Here is a 26,875-nt window from a genome sequence, read left to right as displayed (position 1 = left end):
ACAGACCAGGGAAAGGAGTTAATAGTCATCCCTGAGGCCAGGCACAAGAGCCAGTTAGCCCATAATTGCATGAGCAGTGAGACATCTGGGGAAGCTCCCACATTCCTGTCTTTATGAGTGCCCTGTACCCCTCCCCAACTGGACACGCCCAGATGGAGGCCAGGTGTCTCAGTGAAGGTGGACACTACACTCCAGACCAAGTGAGAAGCTGAAGAGAGCTGCAAACTAGGGCCTTGAAAATACTTACAGTGCAGAGCAGGAAGTTAAAGGGCAGAGGGAGTTGAGAGTGAAAGAAGGGCTGAAGTTTGGAAGGGTTGGAAGAATGAGGATGATGGAAGGAGGGACATCACTGAGAAAAACTATTAAGTTCCCCAGTCCACCAAGGAAGGGCAAGTTAAGACTAGGGACGAGGACAAAAGAGACAGGAATCTCAAGTAAAGTCCTGGGTGCTGCTCCTCTTGAACAAGCCAACTCTCCTCTTGAGGCCTGACTTCCCAGCTAAGTGAGATTTGATCATTCTGAGCATGTAATATTGGCCTCAAAAGCCACCCATGTATGACCTTAGCCAAGTTGCCTAGTTATCCTGCATCAATTGCTCCATGTGTAAAAGAATAGCTATGCCATGGTGATGTCAGAGTCAATGAGAAGATAAGCATAGTGCAGCTTCCCATATGTGTTCAAACATTAACAGCAATACTTTTATCATCCACTCTCATGAAATAATGAGAATCAAAGAAAATACTTATGGCAGACCTGCCACATAGGTTCTGTGTCCCAGGCTGAATCCTCAGGAAACAGAAATATAAAGGCATATATATATTCACATCCAGAATGGGACATGCCTAGTCAGGTGCCTGAATTCAGAGGCTGAGACCTAAGAATAGAGGATAGAGCTGCAGAGAAACAATGGGAGGGTCCGTGGCATGAGGCTGAGAACCTGAGTGGGTGAGGGGCTCAGAATCCAGACCTGCCCCAGGCCAGAATCTTCAGGCCTGGTCCTGCCTGGGTAGGGTGTTCCCCTACACTGATTAGCAGCACAGGAAAATGAGCTGTGGCCAGACATGCCAGTGAGGTGAACTCAGCAGAGTGGTCTTTGATCTTCTCCAGCCAAGCCCAGTTCTCAAGAGGGATAAAAGTCAAGGAGAGTCCAGAATAGCTACACTTTGAAAGAGGCTCATTGTTTTGATACTTTGCTCCTTCATCCTCTGGCACCAGCACCTATCATGACCCAGCGATCAACAATCACCATCAAGTCTGGGGGTATGCGGAACTTCAGTGCTTCCTCAGCCAGCCTTCTCCCAGGATGCTGACCCAATTTCAGCTCTTTCTCGGTGTCTCAGAATAGAAAGAGCATAGGAGGTGGTTTTAGGGGAGGCTTTGGGACCAGGAGCCTCCATGGCTTTGTAGGCAGCAAAAGAATCTCCATCAGTGGGGGTTATCACTCCAGCCAAGGTAGCTTCAGGGGCTGGGTACCAATAGCATAGGGTACAGAGCAGGAGGAGCCTTTGGCGGATATGGATTTGGAGGTGGAATGGTGCATGGAGCTGGGGGCATCCAAGAGGTCACTGTCAACCAGAGTCTCCTGACACCCCTGCACCTGGAAATCGACCCTTCTCTCCAGCATGTGTGCAAGGAAGAGAAGGAGCAGATCAAAACCCTCAACAACAAGTTTGCTTCATTTATTGACAAGGTGAGAGGCCAAGGGGGTGCATGCCACAAAAGCAGCTAACACCAAAGGGTCTATGCTTTCTGTGCTTTTCTGAGGCCAACTGTGGCTTCCCTGGCCCTGTGGCTGGGTAGTCTGCTGATAGAATGTAGGAGGGAATAGTTTTCCACTTAATTGAGGTAAGAGCTGAAAATGTCCATCTCCAGACCCAAGGGCTCTCTGACCTACTACATAGACATTGTTTTTGATGGCCAGTGATGATGTGCTTGGATAGCACACTGCTGTCAGTTTCAACGGAAGGAGACAAAAGAAAGAAAAGTACATTCTTGGAAGTGGGCTTGGTGCCAGTTCAATCAGCACTAGTGTCCTGGGAACTAGGCATATTTGGGAAGTTGAGTGAGTAATGAAGGGACCCTTTTTCTGAGAGGCCTCCAGAGGCTGCGCTCCTGTCAGCCCTCACAGTCTCTTATCTCTGGCTTGACAGGTGCGCTTCCTGGAGCAGCAGAACAAAGTCCTGGAAACTAAGTGGAGCCTTCTGCAAGACCATAAAACCACCAGGGCCAGTCTTGAGCCCATGTTTGAAGCCTATATCAGCAACCTAAGAAGACAGCTAGACTGCCTGGGAGGACAGCGGGGAAAGCTGGAGATGGAGCTGAAGAACATGCAGGACATGGTGGAAGACTTCAAGAACAAGTGAGTGGATGCCCAGGAGCTCCTGGGCCACAGCCTGGCCCTAGGGCAATAAAGAAGGCCAGCAAAGCAGCAGAAACTAGCTCTTTTCTCCAGATACATCTAGACCAATGGGCAATGGGATACACAGTGGAGGAGAAGAAAGAGAACTAAGTGAAACACTGCTTCAAGAATGTTGAAGCTTTGGGAAGCTGTGAGTTGTGATGATGATGACTAGCATAGGCACAGCCTAGGTACATGACTCTGCAGGTGAGGAGATAGCTACCAACTTCTCCATGATAACACAAAATAGCAACTCATGAATTCAGAATCAAATCCAGAGAATCTCACATTTATTCAACTAAATCCCAGTGCTGATCATCCCAGTTCATACATTCACCCTGATTCTGGCCAAGAGGGCAGAATTGCAAGAAGAAAGACAGCTCAGCACACACACACACACACACACACACACACACACACACCAGCATGTTTACATGCTTATGACTGTACACATGAGTTTATTGTTTTTATTGTTGTCTTCTTATTTTTACTATTTTACTTATTTTTCTTATTTTTAATTGATTCTTAGTTGTCTTGCTCGAACCAAAATTGTTAATTTGATAATGAGGCTTGGTGAGGACATGGAATTAGAGGAAGACAAAAAATGTCCCTATTCATTAAAAGGAGCTTGAGGAAACAGTAAGAACACCAATGGTCTCCAAGAGAATACATAAGAAACCACAGACAGCACTGACATCTCAATGGCAGGAAAGATTTTCAGAGAAGACTAGGTACCAGAGTCAGTCTAAGGGCCAAAGATATAGCTCAGTGGTGCAGCACCTGCCTGGCAAGCGTGAGTTCCTAAGTTCAATTCCAGGTACCAAAAAAAAAAACTAAAACAACTATAATCAGTATGAAGACAGGGAGATTCTCATAGTGTACATAACATGGGTTCATAGGCTGTTTGTAAAGGAATAGACAGTTGCCATCTCATAGATGAGAAAGCCCCTCATAGATGGAAAAGCCCCCTTTAAGCTTTAGTCTCTTCCCAAATACCCCCTTATTAAGTCTTCTTGGGTCAAAACCTTTTATACCATGTTTGCAAATAAATTCTATAGTTGGATAGCATAAGCTGCCCAAGATGACTCAGATAACGTATATGAACCAAGGTTCAAACTCCATAATATAGCACAATTAAAATGATGGGATTGGTTGATGTTGAAACAGCTTTGGTGGAGAGTGGGTCAACTGGAGCAGAACAAAAACTTTCTCCTGAGAGGTCTGGGAGCAATGGGCACCCCCATATGCCCCTGTGGACAGACAGAAGGGTTGGGACTGCTGTCTAGGGGCAAACTGAATAACAAAGAAACCTGAGGAAGCGAGACACTTATTAGCCTGATGACTCTGCTTCTTTGGTCCCAGTTCATGGTTGAGACCATGGAGGGGACACAAGGGCAATATAGTATGCAGGTGCCAGGCCAGAGTACAGGAGCTGCCACCTCTTATACTTCCCTCTGCTTTTTTCCCTCATGGCCTCTATTTGGATTGAGGTGAGTCTACTTTTCAATGAAAAGAAGCATGTATGCTCCTTTAGGGAGATCCAAGAACTCTGTGGAGACTCAGTGTAGACAGGCATTAAGAAAAGATGCCTCAGGAAAAGGAGAGATGGTTCCATTCTGTTGTTTTCTGTTTGGATTTTGGGGGACAGAGCATTCTTCAATTTGCAGCTTGGAGATACATATTCAAGAGAGCTATGCTACACTAGAATTTCCAGGGCATCTCTGGAGACCCACCTGCCTGACTGCAATCACATAATTCCCACCTTGCTCCAGAACCTCCCTCCTAATTCCCTTTCCCCCCTGCCTTCCTTCAGGTATGAGGAGGAAATCAGCAAGCGCATAGCAGCTGAGAATGAGTTTGTGGTGCTTAAGAAGGTGAGGAGACAGAGAAGCTCTACCCGTGCTTAGGCTCTTGGGAGTCACAAACTGTCACACTAGAGTGGCCCTCCCTATCAGACTTTCCACAACAAATCTTGAAATCTGGTTTTACTTAAAAGTGATAAGTCCATTGCCCAGGTTATCTAGATAAATCAGAAGTGGGTCAGAATCAGAACTCCCAAGTCTGATCTGTAAATCCCCTCATGAGGTCCAGGGTAGGAAGAGGGGCTGCAGAAGACTTGAACTTAGTCTTCTGAAAATTCAACCAGGCTCAAAGGATAGAGCTGGTACATAGCTCAGACCACAGAAATCTAGGCCTTCCTGCTTGGTGGGACCAGAGAGGGAAGGGGGATCCCACCGTACAGAAAAGTGAGATGGAGGAAAGCTAAAGTAGGCTTTGGGGAGAGGCCTGGAGAGCCCAGAGGCAGTGGGAGCCCAAGGACCCAGGTAGGGGGCATCCTTCTTGAGTGAACTGACAGGCAGCACCACTGATGGACAGGTGAGCATTCTTGAGGCCTTGGTCATCACATCATGTGGACCTCCCAACCCCAAGTCCCTTCCCATACGCGGGAACAGCCAAGTCCTTCCCCAAGAGCTGAAGTTGTCCCTCAAAATCACAGATGGGGCAGCTGACTAGCTCAATAAGGATAATCCCCAGGGTGATAGTATGTTCTATGCCCAGGATGTGGACACTGCCTACATGAACAAGGTGGAGCTGGAGGCCAAGGTGGAAGCCTTGATGGATGAGATCAGCTTCCTGAGAACTTTCTAAGAGGCGGTAAGACAGCCTGCTCTTCCCCCTCGGGAGGGCCGAAGGTCTCAGCTGAGCACAGAGGCTTCTGGCTCTGTCCCTGTCCTGCCCTGCCCCTGGCTCCTCACTCCATCTGTGAGTTATAATTCATGGGGGCAGATGCTGGTTTCCCTATAGAGGAGAAAGTGAGGCTCTGTGGGGCCCCTGGGAGAACAGGAGAGGAAAAAACTTCCTCAGCAGCAACTTGGACCATGTTGGGCTGACAAATGACAAGCTGCCAATCACTGACATGCACATAATTCCTGCAGCATTGTGAACAGCTGGGCCTGCACAGCCCAGCCCTGCCCCACCTGCTGCTTCCTAGAAAGGCTGTAAAATGAGATTATGCAAATCAAGTGCCAATTAGCAAGCCTCCAGGGGTTTCTGGAAATCTGTGACAACAATTGCGTGCTCATCTTTAAGATACACTTTTGTTGAGCACTCCTGTACACTCAGACATTGTTCTCCAGGCTTCAGAGATAGCACAGGACAAACACAGAGAAACTCTTAAGTTTTTAGGTCTTATCTTACAGAAAAGAGACAGGCAGTAGAGATACAATCAAACAGCTACCATTTCAGGAGTGAAAATGTCTATAGGCCATTGACAAGAAGGGAGAATCCAAGCTACAGGGAATGAGGATACAAACATCCCGGGTGAGGTCTAGATTGGCTGTGGAGCCAAGGGAGGAGACAGGACAGCAATGCCAACATTGGGGTGCATGGTGAGTTGTGCACCTCCAGGTAGGACTCAAAGGAGGACAGATGGGTTTCCTGGAGGGTTATCTACATTTGGTGCCCAGCATAGGCCTGTCATATTGTCCCAGAACCAGAAGCATCAGCTCTTGGTGTTCAGGTGGCTTCAATGATCATCTCACAGCCCACATGGGACCAAAAGCCTTCATTTACTTCACCTATTCTCCTCACTATGACAATCAATATGATATCAGCTCCTAATTCTGACCTCGCCCATTACCCAGTAAGGCCATGGGCTGAGACACCCCAGCAAGGTCAGTGAGGGGAAAAATTATTTCAGGAACATAACTATAGCATGAGAACCATAAAACCGTACTTTGTTGAAACAGTAAATGTACAGGTCTGTTGAGAACTCAGTAGGCAAAAGAATACTTTTGCTTAGATTTCTGCTTCTGACCAGCAATTCTCAGATTCCAAAGCACACGATCCTTCTGGTAGTCTTGTTAGGACACAGGGCTCAAGAAGTCTGAGGCTGGAATGTCCATTGCCATCATACTCCCAGGCAGGTAAGGCTGATGCTGCCAGTCTGAGGTCACACTGAGAGAACTGAGGCTTCAGGTCAGGCTGAAAAGAGATGAGTAACAAATTAATCATGATTTAACTATTCAAAGCCCATCTAACATAAACATCATGTAGTCTTCACAGAAGCTGTGCTAGGCCTGAATTGTGATTAGCATCTCTACCCCAGAGCTTGTTCTAAACTTGCTCAGCAGAGCAGATTTGTGAGTTTTTCAGTCTGATGCCTTTTTTACTGTTTCAAGTTAATTTCCATTTTCTTCACCTGAAAGATAGAGAGTAGCAAAATTAGGAAACAGAATAAAATGTAGCAGAGTTGTTTGACCCCTTCTGACGCAGCTTCCTTTCCCAAGATGATGTGCTTATGCCCTCTGAAGGCAGAGCTTTTTCAGCATATGAGACACTGTAGCACTTGACAGTCACAGGAAGGTGTGCTCCCTTCATAATGGGAGTGATTTTTGGAGAATTCTAGCTAGACTTACCCATGCTGCTCCCTGTGCAGATGAGCTGACGATAAAGAACAGCTATAAACTCAGTGGCTTCCCTCATGTCCCCTCCCAGCCCTTTCACATCTAAGCATTGAGCTCTGCCCCAACAGTGTTAGACTCTCCATGCCTGGGTCTGTCCTGGGATGGGCAACAGTCCTCCAATAACATGTACACGCACACACACACACACACACACACACACACACACACACACACGCATACACTGGAATATGTGAATGTCCTGCCTCAGCTCTCCGTTCGGCCCAATCACAGGAGCTGGCTCAGCTTCAGGCTCAGATCTCCGAGACATCTGTGGTCCTGTCCATGGACAACAATCGCAAACTAGACCTGGACAGCATCATCACTGAGGTCAAGGCCCAGTATGAGGACATTGCCAACCGAAGCCGGGCTGAGGCCGAGTCCTGGTACCAAACCAAGGTGAGGCATCAAAGTCAACTCAATTAAACAAGCACGAAACCAGAGGCTTCAAAGACAAATTAGCTAAGATCCTGGTCCTCTCAGATGTTCCAGTCTAGTGGGCTTCAAGGATATGAGTTCAGCTGAGGTTCACTCTGTTCTGAGCCTTATCTTGAGGCAGCATCATCATAAGCTGGGGGAATTGTCAGATTCGGGCAGAAGGTGGCAAGTTTGTCTGGCAAGATGGATGGACACACACCTCCAACGCCCTGTATCAAAGAGACAGACAACGGGACAGCTCTAGCTCTTAAGACCAACAAGAGGAAGAGAGAGACAAGATGTAGAAGAGGGTCTATGCTTCCTGGGAAATGTTGGAGGGACAGAGAGGAGAGGGAGAAATGGCTGGGGCCAAGGTACTGGGAGGCAAAGTTTGCATATGGGTCAGAGTAAGATTGTCTAGGTTGGAGCAGACACTCTGAGATGGAGAGTCACTGGGAATGATGAGATGTGGTATCAAAATAAACAACTACAGAGGAACTTTAAGACTGTACCCTGCATGATGGTGAGTCTGGAAGAGTGAGGTGCATAGAGTACAGGGAGAGAGAAGAGAGGCTGGGTATTGGAAAAAGGGAAAGAGTGCAACACAGCTGTCCAACAGTGGATATGAAGAATGAGGGGCAGAGCAAGAGACAAGGCAGACAGACTAGAGCAGGATGGAGACAAAGCCAGGAGTCTCCAAGCAATGCACTTAAAGTCTGGGACCTGGAAAACTGCAGCCTTCTGTCCGGTGACCTGCCCACCCCCACCTGCTGCACTCACCCCTTGCCCTCTCTGAGGCTTGCTTGTTCTTCCTCCCAGTATGAGGAGCTGCAGCGGTCCGCTGGCCAGCATGGAGATGACCTCCGCACCACTAGGATGGAGATCTCTGAGTTGAACCGGGCCATGCAGAGGCTGCGTTCAGAGATTGACAACCTGAAGAAGCAGGTAGGGCAGAGCTCCCAAAGGCCACATCATCCAAGGCCCTGCCCTGGGGCAGATCTAGGTTTGGGTCTAATTCAGCCCATGCAGAGAAGCCTTACACGTGAACAGCTGGCTTCCAGGAATTTGAAGGTCACTGACCTACTGTCATTCACACTATAAGGGTCCCTTTCCCTCTGGAGCCACAGATGGCCAAACTCAGCACTCACTGTCCAGGGAAATGCAGCATTAAAGGATTTTAGAAAGCCATTTTTTTCACCCCACAGAGTCTAAAGAAAGCAGACTCGCTTTTAATCATGATACTCCAGCACCTGCACGTGAAGTTGATTTCAAGGAATGCTTCTATATTTTTAACCCAGAGCCCCCATCTTCCTGCATTCCCTGTGAACAGTGTCACAATCTCTGTCTCCTGCTTACAGTGTGCCACACTCCAAGCTGCGATAGCAGATGCCGAGCAGCATGGGGAGCTGTGCCTCAAAGATGCCAAGAACAAGCTGGCAGAGCGAGAGGAGGCCCTGCAGAAGGCCAAGCAGGACATGGCGCGGCAGCTGTGCGAGTACCAGGAGCTCATGAACGTCAAACTGGCCCTGAACATTGAGATTGCCACCTACCGCAAGCTGCTGGAGGGTGAAGAACACAGGTGAGCCATTTCTGCTCTCACCAGATACCACTAGAGCATGACAGTAATGCCATAGAGGCCACATAGGCCCCAAATATCAGGCCTCCAGCTAAAAAGTCCAAGGCTAGGAACGGAGTGAAAATTCAGTTGTTCTAGAGGCTCTCTGCAATTGCACCCACTCCCGTAGCTCCTCCTTGGCAGGGACCATCTCAAGATGTCAAGAAGAGGTGGTCATGACCACTTGGAAGGCCTCAGCAGGGCCATTTATACTCAGGGCCTTAACAAATGTGGCCAAATTTGGGACCAGATTCAGGATTTCCAAGTGTCTCCAGAGACACACTACAATGTCTCACTTCAACTTGTCAACACAAAGTCCCTTTTCCTATTTCTCTATGTATTTTAACTTGATCTCTCTGGAGTTCCCCTTACATATTTGCATAAGGTTCCTAAAGCTTAGGAGGTGAATGGAAATCATAAGCATAGTGCCTGGCATGTAAAACATGCTGAGTGCTAATGGCTTCAAATACAAAGAACCCAGAGCCTCTAACTTCTCAGCAAATGACACCTCTCTTCCCTCCCCCCGCAACCCGCCACAGGCTCACTGGTGAAGGCATTGGATCTGTTAATATCTGTGAGTAAATGTGTTGGAATCATAGACTATTGAGAGGCAAAATAGGAGCTAATGGCATCACTAGTTAGGACTCAGTGGCTACAAAGTAACACACTGAGACATGAGTGTCATCACGACTTTTTTAGGGGCTCTGTGAAGACCCCTCTACTCTTTGACCCTTCTTTCGAGTGGGGCCAAGAGAAGTCAGAATGGGCACATTCCATATCCCCAAGAGTTAAATTAGAGCAGAGCTCAGTGACTTTCTTATTATTCTGGAATAAAATTTGGGGTCTCTCTCCCAAAACTCCCGGTGACTCTTCATCCCTGGAGGTGGTCACAGTGGGGTCACATTCCCATGGACTCCAGCCTGGCCCAGAGAATCTCATAAAAGGAACTGGCCACTAAGTTGAATGGTTGATTTCTCATCCTCTGTAGGAACTCAGACTAATACAACAAGGGGTTTGGAAGCAGGCAAAAGGGAAAGGTCAATATTTAGAGTTTAAGCAAATTAATTGAGCAAGTAGAATCCTGGCAGGCCTGGCTTAGCCTCGACTCCCAGGAGACCAGGAGGGATAATCTTGGGAGTGAGCAAAGGGGCAAAGCGGGTGTTGAGAAGTTCAGCATCCTGGGTGGGAGCATCGAGTCCTGGTCATGGCCATAAAAGCCCCAAGTGTGTAAGGCCACAAGAGGGAGGCTGAGAGAGGCTCCAACCACCTGACCCAAGGAGCAGGAGCATCTCTTTGTGCCTCCATCTTTTCCTCTGTAAAATGTGGTTGCTGTCATAACGGTGTCCTCTCCTGCCTGTTGAGATAAATATGTTCACAATCGTGAAAGTGCTTTGAAACTGCACCTGTAGGAGGCTCACAATGAGGTTCAGTTTGTGTTAGCAGTGATGCATCTATGCCCTCTTGCTTCCTGGCTCAGGAGACTACTGTTGATGTGTTTCCTGGGGAGTGGATACCTGGAACAAGGCACATAGGAGGAAACAGATGCCGGGGAGACAGGGAGGGCATCGAGGAAAACTCAGAACCCTGCCAACATCCTCATGCCTTCTCTTCACAGCTGTGGTCTCTTCCTCCGGTGGCACAGGCTACAGTGCAGGCAGCAGCCTCTGTGCGGGTGGGGGTGGCTATGGTGGTCTAGGTGGTGGCCTCTGCTACTGCAGTGCTGGGAGCAGTGGCTTCAGTTCCACCAGTGGCCACAGCCTCAGTGGCACCAGCTCCAGTATGGGTATCATCTCCAAGACATCAACCACCAAGAAGAGCTACAGGAACTAAAGCACCACCCACCTCACCCACCCCAGGCCTGCAGCTTTCCAGCACTAAGGCCTGATGCTTTGCCCACACCCCTATGCACATTATCTAAAGCAGGAGGCACAGGAGCAGCAAGTGGCTGGGGAATGTTTAGATCTCTCTCCATCCCTCTGTCTCTAGCTAGTTCCCCACAAACAGCGCTCACTCACTCGCAATGTTAGGCTCTCCAGGGCTTATTCCAGCCCACAACAACTCAGACACTCTGGGTAAAGACTTGGATTAGCACTTTGATATTAGGAGTAGGGGATGCACTGGGGTCTCCCTCTTCTGTCTGACCCAGACTCACTGCAGCCACAAGACAATTCCTCTTGCTCAGTTCTTCATGGAGACCTTACATTGACTCTGGTGGCCCAAAGACATCAAATGAAGCCTAGGCCAGAGCGTCCATGTGTTGTTTCTTCCCACAAGCAGGATACTTCCTGCAAACCCTGCCATACACACTGCTTAGCCTCCTCTTTTGTGTCCCTGCCAAGGCCCTCAGTTGATTTCCCTGACTATTCTCACCAGCTGAATATTAGAGTGAAAAACTAACACCCTTTAAAATACTACCAGCTCTTGATTATTCATGTTACAATGGGTTGATTTTATCAAGAACCCACAATTTCTCTTTGACTTGCAGCTGCATTAAATCATAGTTCACAGCCAAATTCCTTCTAAATCTGTCTCATTCAAGCCAATATTATTAGGATTGCTTTCCCTAAACAGAAATACTCTGTAGGGAGGGAATGGATGGCAGATTGATGGTAGAAGAGAAAGCAGTTCAACTCAAAATGTCTGCAGAGTGTACACCAGAAAAAGGAGACTAATCCTGTCTTAGTCACTTTATGCTGGTCACTGAGACAAAATACCTGATGCCCAAGTTGGGAAAGGAAAGGTTTATTTCTTACAGGTTTTGGAGGTTTCAGTCCACACTCAGTTGACTCCAAGGCAGGCGGGCATGGCTGGGCCACACTTCGTGGCGGCTGCAAACAGCAAGCAGCAAGCTGGAACCAGCAAAGAGAAAGACACACCTTTTTCCTGCCATTACATCACATCCTGGCTCCACCCCTAGGTGGGTGGAGAACTGACAGCATAATTCCAAGCACTAGACAATGAACCAATCACAAATACACAATGCAAATTCATGAGGCCAGGGGACACAGACATAAACCATGACACCTTCCAAATAAAGCCCAGGTTATTTCTCTTTTTCCTATGGCCTTTCCTGTACACCTACTTCTTCACCCTCTTCTCCTTTTCTGCCATCCTCTACTACCCCCTGTGTCCTCTCTCTCAGTACCCATCTTTCCCCTCCTCCCCTTTATTTCTCTCCTTGGCAGCATGTTTCCTGCTCTTCCTCCTCCCACATTTCTTTTCTATCTCCCAGCTTCTGTAGTTTCTCTGTGCTGCATGGATTTGCCGGTCTCCCACCCCGAGCAAAGTTCCTTAAATCCAGGAGAAAGAGCCAAGATGGTGAGCTCAGAAGGGTGAGGCAGACATGGCTTTGGTGTGTTCCGCCCTCTGAGGAACATAGCTGCACTCAGCCCCTCCATGGCAGGAGAATAAGGAAGTGGCCATGTGGAGGTCTTTTTGACTCCGACTTTCATGGATACATTCCATTCAGTCTGAAGAGTTGTAATCCTCAAACATCTGCCACGAGTTCAAAACCAAAATGTACTCCAGAGTCAAAGAGGTCATCATCTGCCGTGTTGCCAACATGAAGACAGAATTCACAAAGACAGATCAAACCTTCCAAAGTACTTGTTTTCTTATGCTTGCCTATCTCCTGAAGTAGATTCAATAAAGTGTTGCTGATCACACTAGGTCTTAACTGAGTCAGCATTCTCTATTATACCCAGAGGCAGCCTCAGAACTGGTGGGCCATGGGAAGATTTGCTTTTTGAACCCACTGAAGCACATTATCGTCTAATCCTAAATTCAGGTCCCGGGATTCCAGATTCCCAATATGATCACTGATACCATTATGGGGCCTGGATAAGGTTGAGGAGCTCTGTGTGTCTGCATTGCTCCACTGGACCCAGTCCTAATAACCCTGCCAGATTTTTCACTTATCCTGCCTAGCGGGAGTTTGCTTTTTGGTCAGGCTTCTCATACTGCATAGCCATTCACACCACTTCCTAGGCTCCTAGAGCAGAATGAGGCTCTTCTTCCCTGATATCAGGAAACTTCACCTGTGATGGTTGATCTTGATTCTCAGCTTGCCTAGATTAAAAGGTCCCTGGAGAGATGAAGTTGTTAGGGCACAAATTGCATTGACTGGTTTAACCTATGAATGAGTTCATAGCTAAAAAGAAATGGGGCCTGATGGGAAGAAGTAGGGAATGGGGCCATGTCCTTGGAGACTAAATCCGGTCCCTGACCCCTTCCTCTTGGCAATTTCTCTCCTCTCTGAATCCTGAATGTCATCAATTGAGCAGTTTTTCTCGGCTATGTCATTGCACCATGATGTTTCTGCCTGGGAGCCAACTCATCACGGGCTGAATGCTCTGCAACTCGGAGCCAAATAAACCTCTCCTCCTTCATGTTGCAAATGTTAGGTATTTTGGTGGGAAAAGTGACTAAGACAACACCCCAACCCATCCCTCCCTCTGCTTCCCACTGTCTCCCAGGTTGTTCAATATAATCCTTACTCCATGACCCAAACCACTATGATAAAGAGGAACAGTATGAAATGGCATAATTAGACTGGGACTTTCCAAGGAACAAGAACATCTGAGTTCCATCTCCAATCTACAGGTGGGAAATGAGAGGAGCACAAAGCATGTAGGCAGCAGATTCACCAACCCCACCTCAGGCCTCTGCCCTCTAGACCCAGTGGAGCATGGTGAGATCAGAAGGTACAGAATTCAGCCCTTGCCTTACACCAAAAACTAGGCAACGTGAGGACACAGCAGTTCCCAATTCTGCTCCTCATCTTCCTTTTCTGTAAAATAGTATCTACGTCATAGCATTCTCCTAAGAATCAAATGAGATAATAGATGCACTCAGGGTGGTCTGACGCATAATAAATCCCCAGTCAGTAACTATTATTACTGGCTTGATTTCAGCCTGGAAACAGAATTCAAGGGCAAGGCTGGTCATCCCAGCAGAGGTTACACTGCTGGGAGGGGCAAAAAGAGGAAAAATAGGAAAAGAGGGGCTGCAGATATCTGCAAAGACCTTTGTCTGTGACATGGTACTAGAAAGAAAGCCTGAATCTCACCTGAAGCATTTCTGGGGCAACTGTTGTCCCTACACATATGTACAGGCCACAAAAGGCTCCATCTACTCAGGGAGACTCCAGGTGAAACACAGAATGTCAGGGCTGGGGCATTGCACCAGACCCAGAGCCCATAATCCTAAGAAGGACAAGGACCAGCCTGTGGAAGAGAGACTTCTCCTGTCCCAAAAGCCCTTTACCCTGAGAATTTCTGGGCCCACTGAGGAGGTCCCAGGGACTCTTGGGTCTGGGGGACCTGGAGGAAGGCACAGAGATAGGCTTGCTCTCTAAGCCCAGGGAACCCAGGGTGTATAATTCAGTCCCCTTCCCACCTATGAAATGATAAAGCTCCATTCCCTCTTTCCTCAAGGCTGAGATACTAGATAGGTCAAATATAGTATTCTAGCTGCCCCCTTTCATTGCTTCCATAAACAAGGAAAAAGGACAAATAGAATTTTTATAGGTGCCACCAGCATTGACCATTGGCTCCTTCCTTTGCTCTTTGCTACCCTAATTATCCACCCTGCTACTTAGCAGCCACTAATATCCCAAGCTCATAAACCTAATTTAATGGTGATCTGGGGTTTGACCCAGTGCAGCCCTCCAGTCCACTGCCATATAAAAAAGGAGAAGCTGGGGCATGACTTGGTCATTGCTACCCCCTGTTCTCCCCTCTAGGGCTCCATCTCTCTGGCTGTCACTCCTGCCATGTCGTGCCGCTCCTTCCAGATGGGCTCCAGGTGTGGCAGTAGGAGTTTCAGCTCATGCTCAGCTGTCATGCCCCGGATGGTCACCCACTATGAAGTGAACAAGGGGCCCTGCAGGCCTAACAGCGGTGGGAGTCTCCGAGTCCTGGGCTGCCTTGGTTCCCGGAGCCTGTGCAATGTGGGTTTTGGCAGACCTCGGGTCGCCTCTAGATGTGGCCTGCCCAGCTTTGGTTATCGAGTTGGGGCTACCTGTGGACCTTCTGCTTGCATCACTCCTGTCACCATTAATGAGAGTCTTCTGGTCCCACTGGAACTGGAGATTGATCCAACAATACAGAGGGTGAAAATGGATGAGAAGGAGCAGATCAAGGGCCTCAATAATCGCTTTGCATCCTTCATCAACAAGGTAAGAGAGAAGGCCCAAAGCATCAAGGCAGCGGGGAAAAAATCCACCACAGAGATACCTGTGTGAAGGACAAGTGCTGACAGCAGAGAAGTGACCATTTGTCTGCTGGCCTCTCTAGAATTCCGCCAGTATTCATTGTTGAAAGCTGGTTAGATCAAGCTCAGCACTGAAAGCTTCTGCTTCGCAGTCTTGTTTTAGTGGATTGTTTCTCTCTAGGTTTTATCTGGGAAAATCACCGAGGGTACTTTAGGTCAGACTGTAAGAGAAACTGAAAAGAATGACCAGAGTCTGAGAAGTACACTTCCTGGTGACGCCTTAACATAGGACCACCTTCTATGTGCCTGAGCTGCCTCAAGAGTCAAGTTTGAAGGCAGGAGTTTTGGACACTGTGATCTCAAAATTTGCCATCAGCTTAAAAGTCAGAAGAGGAAAAAGTAGCGCAGTCATGGGTAGGGATGCAAAATGGCCTTTGCTGGAGTCTTACAGCTGTCAGCCCCAGATCCAGAGCTGCAGAAAGCCTCAGAGAAGGGCAGTATGCTACCTTTAAAGGCATTTAACTGGTCTGTTACCCATCAGCTGCCCCCAGGCCTGTCTCCCCTTGCCAGGGAAGCTCTTGAAGTAGTTAGGATTCATGTCGAGAGATGTGGTATTTCTGGTGACCCCAAAGCTGCTGGGACATAAATCAGTGTACTGAGACCTGGTGCTGGCTCTACTCCTGTGATCGAATCCCTGTATAAGTCACTCCCTGCTCAACCCTGAGGATTCTACTGCCTCGTGGGGAAGGGTTCAAGAAACTGGTAGAAATGGAGGAAGTAGGCTGTAAAAAACCTGCTTCACAAAAGATCCTGTTCACGTATGATTTTATTTGTAAGGTTTACAAATTTCTGGTTGTAACCCCATTCCAAGAATGTGGATCCTGCCCATCAATGATGCCACACCCCTTTCAGTAAGGCTGGGAGGGTCCTGTTGATGTGGTGTTCACCAGAAGTAGGGCAAATTTCCTCCAGGAGTGCAGCTGTCACAAAAGGCAAGGCTCAGTATTGGAAATCCCAAGGGAAAGACTTGCAGCCATCATCCCTTTACCAGTGACAAACTAGATGGCCAGGGCCAACTCAATTTCTTTTAATCTTGGTGCCAATACACAAATCTGGAGAGGAGCCTGTAGCTGCCCATGTCACTGTGTGACCTGTATATCTCTCAGGCATCATGGAATGGGACGGAATAGGTGAAGAGAGCTGACAGTCCTAAGATACAATCTTTGAGGTGACCTTCTTCCCTAAGTGCCCCTAGACTGCAAAAAAAGAAACAACAACAATAAAAAAAAAAAAACATGGACTCCCAAGCAGCACAGTCTTACGTTAGTGGGCAGGTTGGTGGAGTGCATCCCAAAGAGGCTCATTAGGAAGAAGAGTGAGCCAAAGTCACAAGTCTAGCCAGAGGCAGGCAGACAGAGCTGGAACACGAACCTGCTCCAAGCCCCATGGAGCAGCACTGTACTTATACAGCCCAAGTGGAAAATGGGGGCCCTCCAAGTTCCCCCCAGGTAGAGGAGACACAGAGACAGCCATAGGTCTCAAACTATGCAGACCTTAACTTTTGCACATTCCAGTTTTGGGAGAGGGCACAAAGTCATCCTACTACCCTCTCTAAGATAAAGTCCCCAGGACTCCTACCTCCTGGTGATGCTTCATTTTTGGCCACAGGTGAGGTTTCTGGAGCAGAAGAACAAGCTGCTGGAGACCAAGTGGAACTTCATGCGGCAGCAGAGGTGCTGCCAGAGCAACATGGAGCCCCTCTTCGAGGGCTACATCTGTACCCTGCGGAGGGAACTGGATTGTGTGTCCGGGGAGCACGGGAGGCTGGAGGCAGAGCTCTGCAGTGTCCAAGATGCACTGGAGGGCTACCAAAAAAAGTGAGTTGGCTATGTTTTCACCTCACAAAGGGATCTAGGGGGAGATACAGGATCTGGGCCTTGGTTTTCCATGTGTAAAATGGTACATCAAGCTCAGTAGGGGAAGAACAATTATGTGGGATAACATAGGCTGAGCACAGCATTTATTATGTAGATGGTGCTCCCAGCTCCACAATTCTGCATTTGTCTTCACCTCCTCCATTTCTCTGCCTACACAAGGCCCTCAAAATCTCTCAGTGTAAAACACACTCTTTTACTTGCCATTTTTGGAGCCCGTTGTCTGCTCTAAGCTACCTGCCTGTTCCGCCTCATCTTCCATTCACAAACCCAGAATTGTTTTCTAGTCCCCCAATGGATCCTAGGGCTCTTCTCACCAAGCTTTGATGCCTGCTCTTCCTTCCACCTGATAAACCCTCCGGGTATTTCCCCTTGCCCATCCAGCAAGCTCACTTTTTCTCTCACCCTTGACTGCCTGCCTCCCCATCCCTGCCCATCACACAGCTAGAAATGATCTAAGATCTTTGTCATCCACCCCTCCCTGTTATCGTGCACTCAACTGCTTCTATCTCCAACCCCAGTGCTTTGAGATTTACATTGTCAATCCCACCCTGCATGTCCTCCCCAGTGAAGCTGCAGGTCTGATCACAGCCTGGAGAAGGTGTCTCACAGGCACACATTAATGAAGAGTTGCCAGCCAAGTAGCTTCAATGGTTGCAAGGGACTGAGGCCCAGATTTGTTGCCTCCTGGGGGTTCCTGAGTAAAACTGCTCTTGAGCCAGCACCCTGAGGGAGTCTATGTTGCTGGGGAGAAACTGCACATATACTGAGAGCAGCAGTTTTCAGAGGATGTGTCGATGAAATTGAGCTATGTTGGAGACATTCACACCATGAGTGTCAACCACAGTCCTCAGTGCTAGACACTGCACTGGGAAGTACGATGCTCTAGAAAGAGGAAAGTGACCCCTTCTCTCAAGATGCTCCAGTCCAGTATACACAGGCCAGTTGCACTTAAATGTGGACACCTATAAGTAGGACAATGCAGAGAGGAGTCCTGAGACAGGATGAGTGGAGGGAGCTGGGGAGGGCTTCCCACAGGAGAAGTCATCGGGTGGGGGCCTTGAGAGATGATGTCCCTTGCAATGGTTTCTTCTAGAAGTGGAATCCAGAGTAGACCTCAGAAATGAAAAAGGAAAGGAGTAGATGCAAAGAAGGGCTAGGGGATGCCAAGTGAGGGGACAACTCTAGCAGACAAAGACAGGTAAAAGATGAGGTGCAGATGTCAAGTCCCACAACCCACTTACCCATGACTAGCAAGTGACAGGGGGAATCCAAAGAAAGGCAGTAAACTCTGGAGCCCAGCACTACAGCTGGGCAGACTCTGCTAGGCAAAAGAGAAATGGGCATGCAGAAGCACAGAGAAACTTCTATGGATGGACACTGTTCGCCAAATGAATCACTCTCGCCAGAGTAAATCCCTGAACCTCAAGGTGGGCAATGAGTGGGCAAAGGAGCTTGGGGACATAGTTAGGCTGCCTCTGTGAGTCTGGTCAAGTGGGTAATTGCTACTTTTGCCACCAGACTGCGGTCCTGGCCATGCTTGCCACGTTTTGCACAAGAAATTTCATGGGCTGCAGTCAGTTCAGGATACCTTGGCAAAGATGGACAGGTCAGCAGCACCATCTCTCTTAAATTCCCAAAGGAAACAACGAGGTGAAAGGGCTTCCTCCATAGCAAGAGGGAATGCTGGTAGCCTCAAGAGGACCTCCCAGAGGATGATTCATTGCAGAAACGGGAGTGGGAGGACATAAGCTTGGAAGGTGGCTGTGAGAAGCTCTAGTAATAATCACCTGTCTTAAATGGAGGAGGAACAACAGGTGTCTAGAAATAGGGCAGTCAGTCAAAAACAGCATAGTGGCCCCCAAAGGTCTGATCCCAGATCCCTTCCAAACTTTTACACACCCAATGACAAACTCTCCATCATCCTATCAGGTATGAAGAGGAGCTTTCCCTGCGTCCTTGTGCTGAAAATGAGTTTGTTGCCCTAAAGAAGGTGAGGAGGCGGCACAGGGAGGTGGGAGGATATGGAACTGTGTCCAGATGTGTCCACAGTCCACCCACTCACCCAAGGATCCTTACCCCTCAGACTCCTACACCAGCTCCATTACCCTAGCAGAGACAAAAGCCACTCTTCTCCCTCAACCCAGCCCACTTGCAAAGGGCAGATACTGGCCTGCCTCACCCCCAACTCATTGACCACTCATTGACCAAAGCTAGATAAGTCTGTATCTTCCCAAGCAGTTGGAAATGTGGCTAATGCAAGTCAAAGACAATAAAACTCTGACTCAAAGTTCCAAAGTTGAAAACAATTGCCCCGATTCCTCAGATATGTAGCCAGATATTTCCAGGTCAAGTTCTGCAAAAGCTCTGATGACCCACATTTCAGACTCCTCCCATCCAATCCTTCCCCTTTAAGAGTACCCCGGGACTGGGAACATCTCCCTCCCACTATGGCTGCATCACTCCCTGCATTTTCACATGGGCCTCCGTGCAGAGAGGAGAGCCTACACCCACTGCCTGCAGCCAGCTGGCCAGAGATGTGTCTACTTGGAAGAGACATGGTTCCTCCATGCTCCAGCACTGGGTCATGATTCCATCCTTGCCCTGTTGCAGGATGTGGACACAGCCTTCTTAGTGAAAGCTGATCTGGAAACCAATGTGGAGGCTCTAGAGCTGGAGAAGAACTTCTTGAAAAATTTGTTTGAAGAGGTAACTACAGCCATGCTGCCTTCTGGGTAGTGGGCCGGAAACCGTGCTAAAAGAGCTGGAGGGTGGGGAGCATGTGCCCAGTACTGTGTTTCCATGAGAAGCTCAGGAAGCAGTCCTAGCGGGAAGGCCGGTACTCAGCGGGTGAGATTACTAGAAGGTGGACTCCCAGCTCTTTGGCTCTCAGACCCCTCTGGGAAAGTTCAAGTCACTATAAGAAGGGGACAAGAAGCACCTTGACCATGGAAGTCTGGGAACAGTTACAGCCCAACTCTACAAATCTTCTATGGGCAGAGGTTGGAATGGGCTCTCTCTCTGCTCACTGCCCCATCCTCTCATTCCTTCTTCTCCCCAGGAGATCTCGCTACTACAGTCTCAGATCTCTGAGACATCAGTCATTGTGGAGATGGACAACAGCCGGGATCTGGACATGGATGACATCATTAATGAAATCAAGATGCAGTATGAAGAAATCTCCAGACGCAGCAAAATCGAACTGGAGGCCTGGTACCAGCGCCAGGTGAGGCTAGGATGCAGAGGGACAAGGCTGGGATAGGGGGAGATGCAGGAAAGGAATGGAGAATGGGAGAGGGGTAGGGGAGGGCCTTTAGATGCCTTCTGCTGCAGGAAGTAACGAATACAGAACTAATGAAGACTGTGGCCACACCACAGCATCAGGAAATCCCATAAATCCCAGCCTTGTTGTTTCAGCTGGGCCTCAGGCCAGGTCCTTGTAGATTATGTAGGAAGGAAACAGACAACCCAGGCCTGTCACTAGGGTGACCAGGGTGTTGGGACCCTAGTGTATTTACCCAAAGACTCATCAGATGTTTCTCTGAGGAACATACATACCCAGTACATATAATTGAAGATGATGAAGGAGATGCCTCTGGGCAAGGAAGGAAGCTAGTAGCATGGGATGGTGACTAATGGTGGGGCAAAAACAGTAATTAAGGTGGCCCAGACTTGGCAATTAGGGGCTTGCTGGGAGGCAGGGGGAGCCTTCTGGGCAATTCTATTTAACAAATACTATTATCTTTGTACCACTTCCCTGCCTGCAAAAGCCATCTCACATGCAATCATTACTGGTTAGTACATTCAGCTAGCAACTGTTTGTTGGACACTCACCATGTGCCAAGCTCAGTACTAGAGCTGGGGATTCAGGAGGGAGCAGAACAGACAGCAGTCACTCATATCATCATCTTCTGGGGCTGAGGACAGTAGACAAGAAACAAAGCCAGTAAGTAGAAAGGATGTATGGTAGATGTTGATGCGTGCTACTGAGAAAATAAACCAGGGTGAAGACTAAGGGGACCACAAGCATCCAGACAGTAGCCAGGGAAGGATGCAGGTGGCACTGAGGATACTGGAACTTAGACCACCTGTGTTCTCAGAAAGGTTACTGGGGTTGTGGGAGGTATGACCAACCAGTACAGGAGCATGCCAAGTCAGGTAGCAGGTCCAGGGAGTTAACAAAAAACACAAATTGGGTCTGGAAAGACAGAGGCATGGTCATTCGATCCGCTCTTGAAGGACAAGGAAGATGTCAATAAGCAGAGAATGGGAGAAGAATGTGCCTACCTGGGGAGCCACAGGAGCCAGGGTGTGAGGCAAAAAGTGTGATAACTGGGTTGCATGTGCTGTGAGGGACATCGGGCTGCACAACCTACCTGTGGCCAGATCCAGTACCTCTGCAGAGCTGCGCTAATACTGGGCTTTTTGCTGAGGTCATGGATGCCCCTGTACATCGAGTGCCTCCAGTGACACTCTGCCTATGGTCTGAAGATCTAGGTAATCAGAAGTTACAAACCCTGGCAGGAGTCAGCCCTGCGGGCTCAGCTGTGGCTAAGTACAGACCGGGTTGCACCCAGCAGGCTGTTCCTCTGGCTTTCCCTGGGCCACCCACCAGTCAGATGAGCTCCAGTAACAGAAACTGATCTTCCCATCCACAGAATGGTAAAGATTATTTCTATTAGTTAAGGATTGTATTTAGCCATAAGAATAAGAAGTTTTTAAAACAATAGTTAAGACAAATTCAGTTTAGGGCCTGGGATATAGCTCAGCAGCACAAGTGCTTGCCTGTAAGCATGAGGTCATGAGTTCCATCCCCAGTAACAAACTTACTTTTTTCTTAGATAACAAAGTACAAAAATATATTGCCCAGACACAGGAGTGTTCTGCCATCTTTAACATGGCTTTTCACGTTCATGGTTGCCTCATATCCTGAGATAGCTTCAATACCTGTAATACACACACTCATGCTATGCAGGGAAAGAGGAGAAGCACAAAGAAGAAACATGCCAACTGAGTCATTCCCACTGAAAGAACTTTCCTAGAAGCTCTATCCAGCATTGGTAATAAATCTCTTTGATCAGAAGGTCAAGAAGCCAGGCATGATGGTGTACGCCTATAATTCCAGTGCTTAGGAGGCTGAGGCAGGATGATTGTTGTGAGTTTGAAGCCGGGGTGGACTACAAAGTGAGCTCAAGGCCAGCCTAAACTTTATAGTGAGATTGTATCTCAAAAAGACAAAAAAGGAGGAGGAGGAGGAAGAGGAGGAGGAGGAAGAAGGGGGCAGAAGAAGAAGGAGGAGGAGTAGGTGGAGGAGAAGGAGAAGGAGGAGAAAGAGAAGGAGAAGGAGAAAAAGAAGGAGGGAAAGAAGACCAAGAAACAGTCTTTTATCTGAACTCACAGGGCTCTGTTTTAAGTAGAAAAGAGTAAATATTAGTTAGACAACTTCTGACTTCCCACAGTAACCAAATAATGAAAGAACCAAAGAGTATACCTATGTCCTATTGTGTATTTACTGGACAAGATGTCCCTACAAATTATCAAAAAATCTAAAGTTGGCTGAGTTTTAAAATTCTACAAGTGTAATTTGTATATAACTACTCTTCAGAAATTGGATTTAAAGGCAAAAGGCAAAAAAAAAGTAGGCCAAAGTAGGACATAACATTGCACTCTTTTTTTTTTTTTGGTCATTTTGAGTCCTTGATCTGTTAGCATTGCAGCCTGAACACAGAAACCCCTTCCAAGGTCTATAGCAGCATCTAAAAGGCAGGGAGCCCTTGGGCTCTGTGGCAGAGAGGAAAGATCTTAGAGTTTGGAGGGGAACATAACAAGCCTGAGGCTTAGAGCAAAGGGGCGAGATGGAAATGGGGAGCAGCCACATCAAAACCCCACACCTGATCATCAGTGAGAAGGGGATGGGAAGCAGGGCAAGTAGAAGAAGCCAGAGAGGCGGAAGGAGCCTGGGAGCAGTGAGTCAGGGGCCCAGCAATGCCATGGTGCAGGGACTGGGTTCTGACCTGTATGTCCCGGCAGTACGAGGAGCTGCAGGTGACAGCTGGTAACCACAGTGACAACCTCTGCCGCCGCAAGAATGAGATCCTGGAAATGAACAAGCTGATCCAGCGGCTGCAACAAGACACTGAGACTGTGAAGGCCCAGGTGAGACAAGCAGGGCCGATGAGACCCCAACCAAGAGATCAGGGCAATGTGAGCAGGTCCAACCCCTGCAGTGAGTGCAGCTGGCAAGGGGACAAACCTGGCCCACCTCGCTTCGGAGGAAGCAAGCTCTGTCTATACAGGCTGACCACTATCAGTAGCAATGAACCTCAGAAAACAACCAGGTTCCCAACAGCAGCCAGGTGGCCTCTTGTCAAAGATGAAGTCACAGCAGGTAGAGGAAAGATATTCTCCACGTCCCTTCAAACTCAGACTCTAAACCTCTAACTGTGAACTTCAAGGCAACCCTGAGCTGCTCATAAAATCAGATCCATGCTTTTCTTCTAAGCTAGTGAAGACCAGGCAGGCACTTAAAATTTATTAGACCTCCAACCCACCTACCCTCTTAATTACTGAGCATATCTAAAAGTCTCGGGTTCCCCTCCAGAGTTTTAGACAGAACATGGCTTCCACTTCCTAGGAGGAGCCAGATGTCACACTCCTAGGGTGAAATCCACAGCACATGTGGACCTGGCAGGTACCACCATGTGTTTTCCCTGCTCTTCTGAGGGTCTGGCATAGACCTCTGGGTTCCCTGCAATGCCTTGCGGTATCCTCCCCTCCAGCGCTGCAAACTCGAGGCGGCCATAGCTGAGGCAGAGCAGCAGGGTGAGGCGGCCCTCAATGATGCCAAGTGCAAGCTGGCCGGGCTGGAGGAGGCCCTGCAGAAGGCCAAGCAGGACATGGCCTGCCTGCTCAAGGAGTACCAGGAGGTGATGAACTCCAAGCTGGGCCTGGACATCGAGATCGCCACCTACAGGCGCCTGCTGGAGGGCGAAGAGCACAGGTAAGCTTGAATGAAGAGAGGCACCAAAGGTGTCTGCTCTCTAGCACTTAGGCTGTTTACTCAGTCACCAATCAAGGAAAACCCAGAAAGACCTAAGCCCTCCTCCTCTGCAAGGTAAGGATAAAAAAAAAAAAATGGAGGTGCTCCTTGAATCTCTCTAATGAACATCTTTTGTCTTCTCCTTCCTCTTCTCAGGCTGTGTGAAGGCATTGGGCCAGTGAACATCTGTAAGTAGATGAGCCACCCCAAGAGGTACTGGGCTTAGGAGCTGATCTGCCTGGCACAAAAGCCCACACCCTCCACCAGGCCATCAGGGGCCTCCCTACCCAACAGGAGGGGCCTTATCTGCTATGAGCCTTGGGTTGATGGAGAAGTTCTCTGGCCGGTCTATCCGTATCTTTGGGGGGTTGCAACTATGAACACATGCACAGCATGGTCCCCAAGGTCTCCAAGAGCCACCCTGACAAGACAGTGTTTTGCTAGAGTGCAAAGATTTGAAGCAGGCTCAGGAGAGACCTGGAGGAAGTAAAACAGACATCAGACCTGACCTCGATAAGCCTCCAGGGAAAGGCGAGGAGAACAGGGGCCACTTTCAAGTTCTGGATGTGGCTAGGATGGGAAGAGGTGGAGTTGTTGCTGGGATGGAGTATCTTTTAATGCCAGTGGCTATAGGTGAGAGTAATGGCCTTCGAGGAGATGTTTCAGGACAGCTTTCTCAGAGCTATGTGGGGTGGGGCCCTGAGTCTCACTCTTTGTCCCCACAGCCGTGAGCAGTTCCAAAGGTGCCATCCTGTTTGAGCCATGTGCGGTCAGCACACCTGTGCTGAGGTCCGAGTACTGCACAGGGAGCACCAGCGTCCTCAGGAGCAGCGGGGGCTGCAGCATGATGGCCACTGGGGAACTCTACATCCCCTGTGAGCCCCAGGGGCTTGTGGCCTGTGGGAGTGGGAGGCTCTCTAGCATGAAGCTGGGGGCTGGGGGCAGCTCCTGCAACCACTAATAGCACTGACCCAAAGGCTGGAAACCCAGGGGACAATCCCTGAATGTTACTTCAAAAGCCCACCTTCCCATATTGACTCCAGGTCCCCTTGGGATTTCCACTGGAAACTAAGCTGCTCCTCAGGTTCATCCTTACCTTCAAAAGCCACCTTTCCAAGGGGGTCCTTGGGATGGGATGAGATGCAGAGAAAGAGGATGCATTGCTCCTGATGAACGTCAGCCCCAGCATGGCCAAAAGATTGTCAGTAGTCCCAACCACGGCTGTGCTGGAGATTAAGTGGACATGCCACAGTTCTACTTTGTGGGAGGTCGATGGCAGTTTCCCCACAAAGCCAACCATTCCTTCCCACCCCCAACCCAGCTTACCATCTTTCTGCCCTCTGATTGTCGTGCACCTAAGAAAGGTGAACTTCTTTTAGCACCCACTGGAAACAAGCACTATTACAAACACTAAAATCCTCCAAAATTCCATCCTGATTTTCAAAAGCCATGCCAAAATTTCAGGATCACTCAGAATCTGACAATGTCCTTCCGAGACAAAACTCAAGAGGTGTTCTTTGGAATACAGATTTACTTGCTTGGTATACTGACCCTAAACTATGAAAGTAAGTCTGTATCCTGAGCTTATATTGGCAGATGATGGTGGGAAGTGTTTAAAACAAAGGAAATGGAATAGTTACTAGACAGATGGAGAATCAAGAACTGACATTTGCTCAATGGAATCAATTCTCACCCTCACTGTACACGGTCACCCAGTTCCTGCTCCTTCCTCTTTTGTTCTCTTGTTTGGGCCTTTAGTCTGACCACAGCATAGATTTCCTTATTATGGGTCTGTATGGCTGAATTAGCAACTTGGAAGCTCTGGCTTAGAACTAGGATAGGGAAAAGGGAACACTGGGCTGACTCCACCTTCCAGGATACTTTCCTACAAGGCCCACCCACTTTGGATTCAATTTCTCTGCCTGGAACCTCTGGGTTCTCTGTTCCCAGTAAACAGATTCTATTTAACACTGTAAGAATGGAGATTACCCACCTCTTCTCTATATAGGATATGCAATAAGCCTAAGGGGAATTAGGAGCAGCCTTTGAAGATTGGAGCCTTGGGAATGGAAATAAAAGTTGCTACAGCAATGCAAAAATGACTTGTTAATGATTTATAAGTGACCTGTGGGACAAATATGGCCCCATAAAAATGGTATTTAAAACCTGCACATCACACCCCAATAGTCACAAATCATTTGTGGCTTTTAAAAGCCACATCTATTGCACAGAGACCTCATTGATACATGGGCTCCTGCATATGGTCTAGAGAAAATCCATGGGCCCCCTATCACACTAGGATTTAGCAACCCCCAAACTCTGGCCTGTGTCCTCTGTCCCAGACTATTCCCAGGGCCTGAACAGACTGACTTGGAGCAAGCAGTGAAGAAAGGTGACTGTCTACCATGAAAAGGACCAGGACACTCAACCTCCTCTTCCCATGTAAAGAATTTCAGGGTTGGAGGCAAGATTTAGTGTCAGTGAATGTATTCCACGATCTCTGAGTCCCCTGTACCTTTCCCTGTTGCCTCAGTGATCCCAGAAACAGCTCCCCTCAAAAGGGATTTCTGCCCCTTACAAGGCCCCTCCTAAAAGTCAGGATGAGCCTCCCCCACCCTACAGTCACACAGAGCACCCACCCCCTGCCAAGACAGAGATGACAAAGATGCCGCTTACCCCTGGAGGAACTCTCAGCCTCACTGAGGAATCATAAATAATTGAATCGTAAATAACAATGCCAAAAACATATGAGAATGACACGTAGCAACTAATGGCTATGCTGGGAAGGAGGTCAAA

General features: G+C 48.4%; 2 protein-coding genes and 1 long non-coding RNA gene across 3 annotated transcripts; 2 read left to right on the top strand and 1 right to left on the bottom strand.

Moving 5' to 3' along the window:
* Window positions 1-1,223: 1,223 nt before the first annotated feature.
* On the top strand, window positions 1,224-11,684 carry LOC100713307 (keratin, type II cytoskeletal cochleal-like). The gene is given in 10 exon segments (XM_013159042.2): window positions 1,224-1,458; window positions 1,461-1,690; window positions 2,151-2,359; window positions 4,212-4,272; window positions 4,958-5,053; window positions 7,096-7,260; window positions 8,098-8,223; window positions 8,637-8,857; window positions 9,433-9,467; window positions 10,509-11,684. Coding segments are annotated over 10 exon segments (1,593 nt in total). The 3' UTR covers window positions 10,724-11,684.
* On the bottom strand, window positions 5,573-11,744 carry LOC106028924 (uncharacterized). Its single transcript, XR_001202571.3, has 2 exons — window positions 11,647-11,744; window positions 5,573-6,382 (listed from the first exon to the last, which is right to left on the bottom strand). It is a non-coding gene; the product is annotated as an uncharacterized LOC106028924 (long non-coding RNA).
* A 2,880-nt stretch (window positions 11,745-14,624) lies between these two features.
* On the top strand, window positions 14,625-26,178 carry Krt82 (keratin 82). The gene is made up of 9 exons (XM_003475764.2): window positions 14,625-15,071; window positions 16,775-16,983; window positions 18,973-19,033; window positions 19,654-19,749; window positions 20,102-20,266; window positions 23,071-23,196; window positions 23,820-24,040; window positions 24,236-24,267; window positions 24,805-26,178. Exons 1-9 carry the CDS (start codon window positions 14,667-14,669, stop codon window positions 25,038-25,040), a joined length of 1,551 nt encoding a protein of 516 aa, XP_003475812.1. The 5' UTR covers window positions 14,625-14,666; the 3' UTR covers window positions 25,041-26,178.
* The last annotated feature ends 697 nt before the right edge of the window (window positions 26,179-26,875 follow it).

Source organism: Cavia porcellus, unplaced genomic scaffold, assembly GCF_034190915.1.
Source record: "Cavia porcellus strain 051 isolate PalLab524CR breed Dunkin Hartley unplaced genomic scaffold, mCavPor4.1 scaffold_8, whole genome shotgun sequence".
Classification (NCBI taxonomy): Eukaryota; Metazoa; Chordata; class Mammalia; order Rodentia; family Caviidae; genus Cavia; species Cavia porcellus.
This window is presented reverse-complemented; position numbering and strand designations above follow the sequence as displayed.

What these genes read in the sequence shown, in the direction of transcription:
- Krt82 (XM_003475764.2), top strand. Translation starts at nt 14,667, where the DNA reads ATGTCGTGCCGCTCCTTCCAGATGGGCTCCAGGTGTGGCAGTAGGAGT. An exon ending in TTGCATCCTTCATCAACAAG is followed by an intron (nt 15,072 to 16,774) that starts GTAAGAGAGAAG and finishes TTTTGGCCACAG; the next exon opens with GTGAGGTTTCTGGAGCAGAA. An exon ending in AGTTTGTTGCCCTAAAGAAG is followed by an intron (nt 19,034 to 19,653) that starts GTGAGGAGGCGG and finishes GCCCTGTTGCAG; the next exon opens with GATGTGGACACAGCCTTCTT.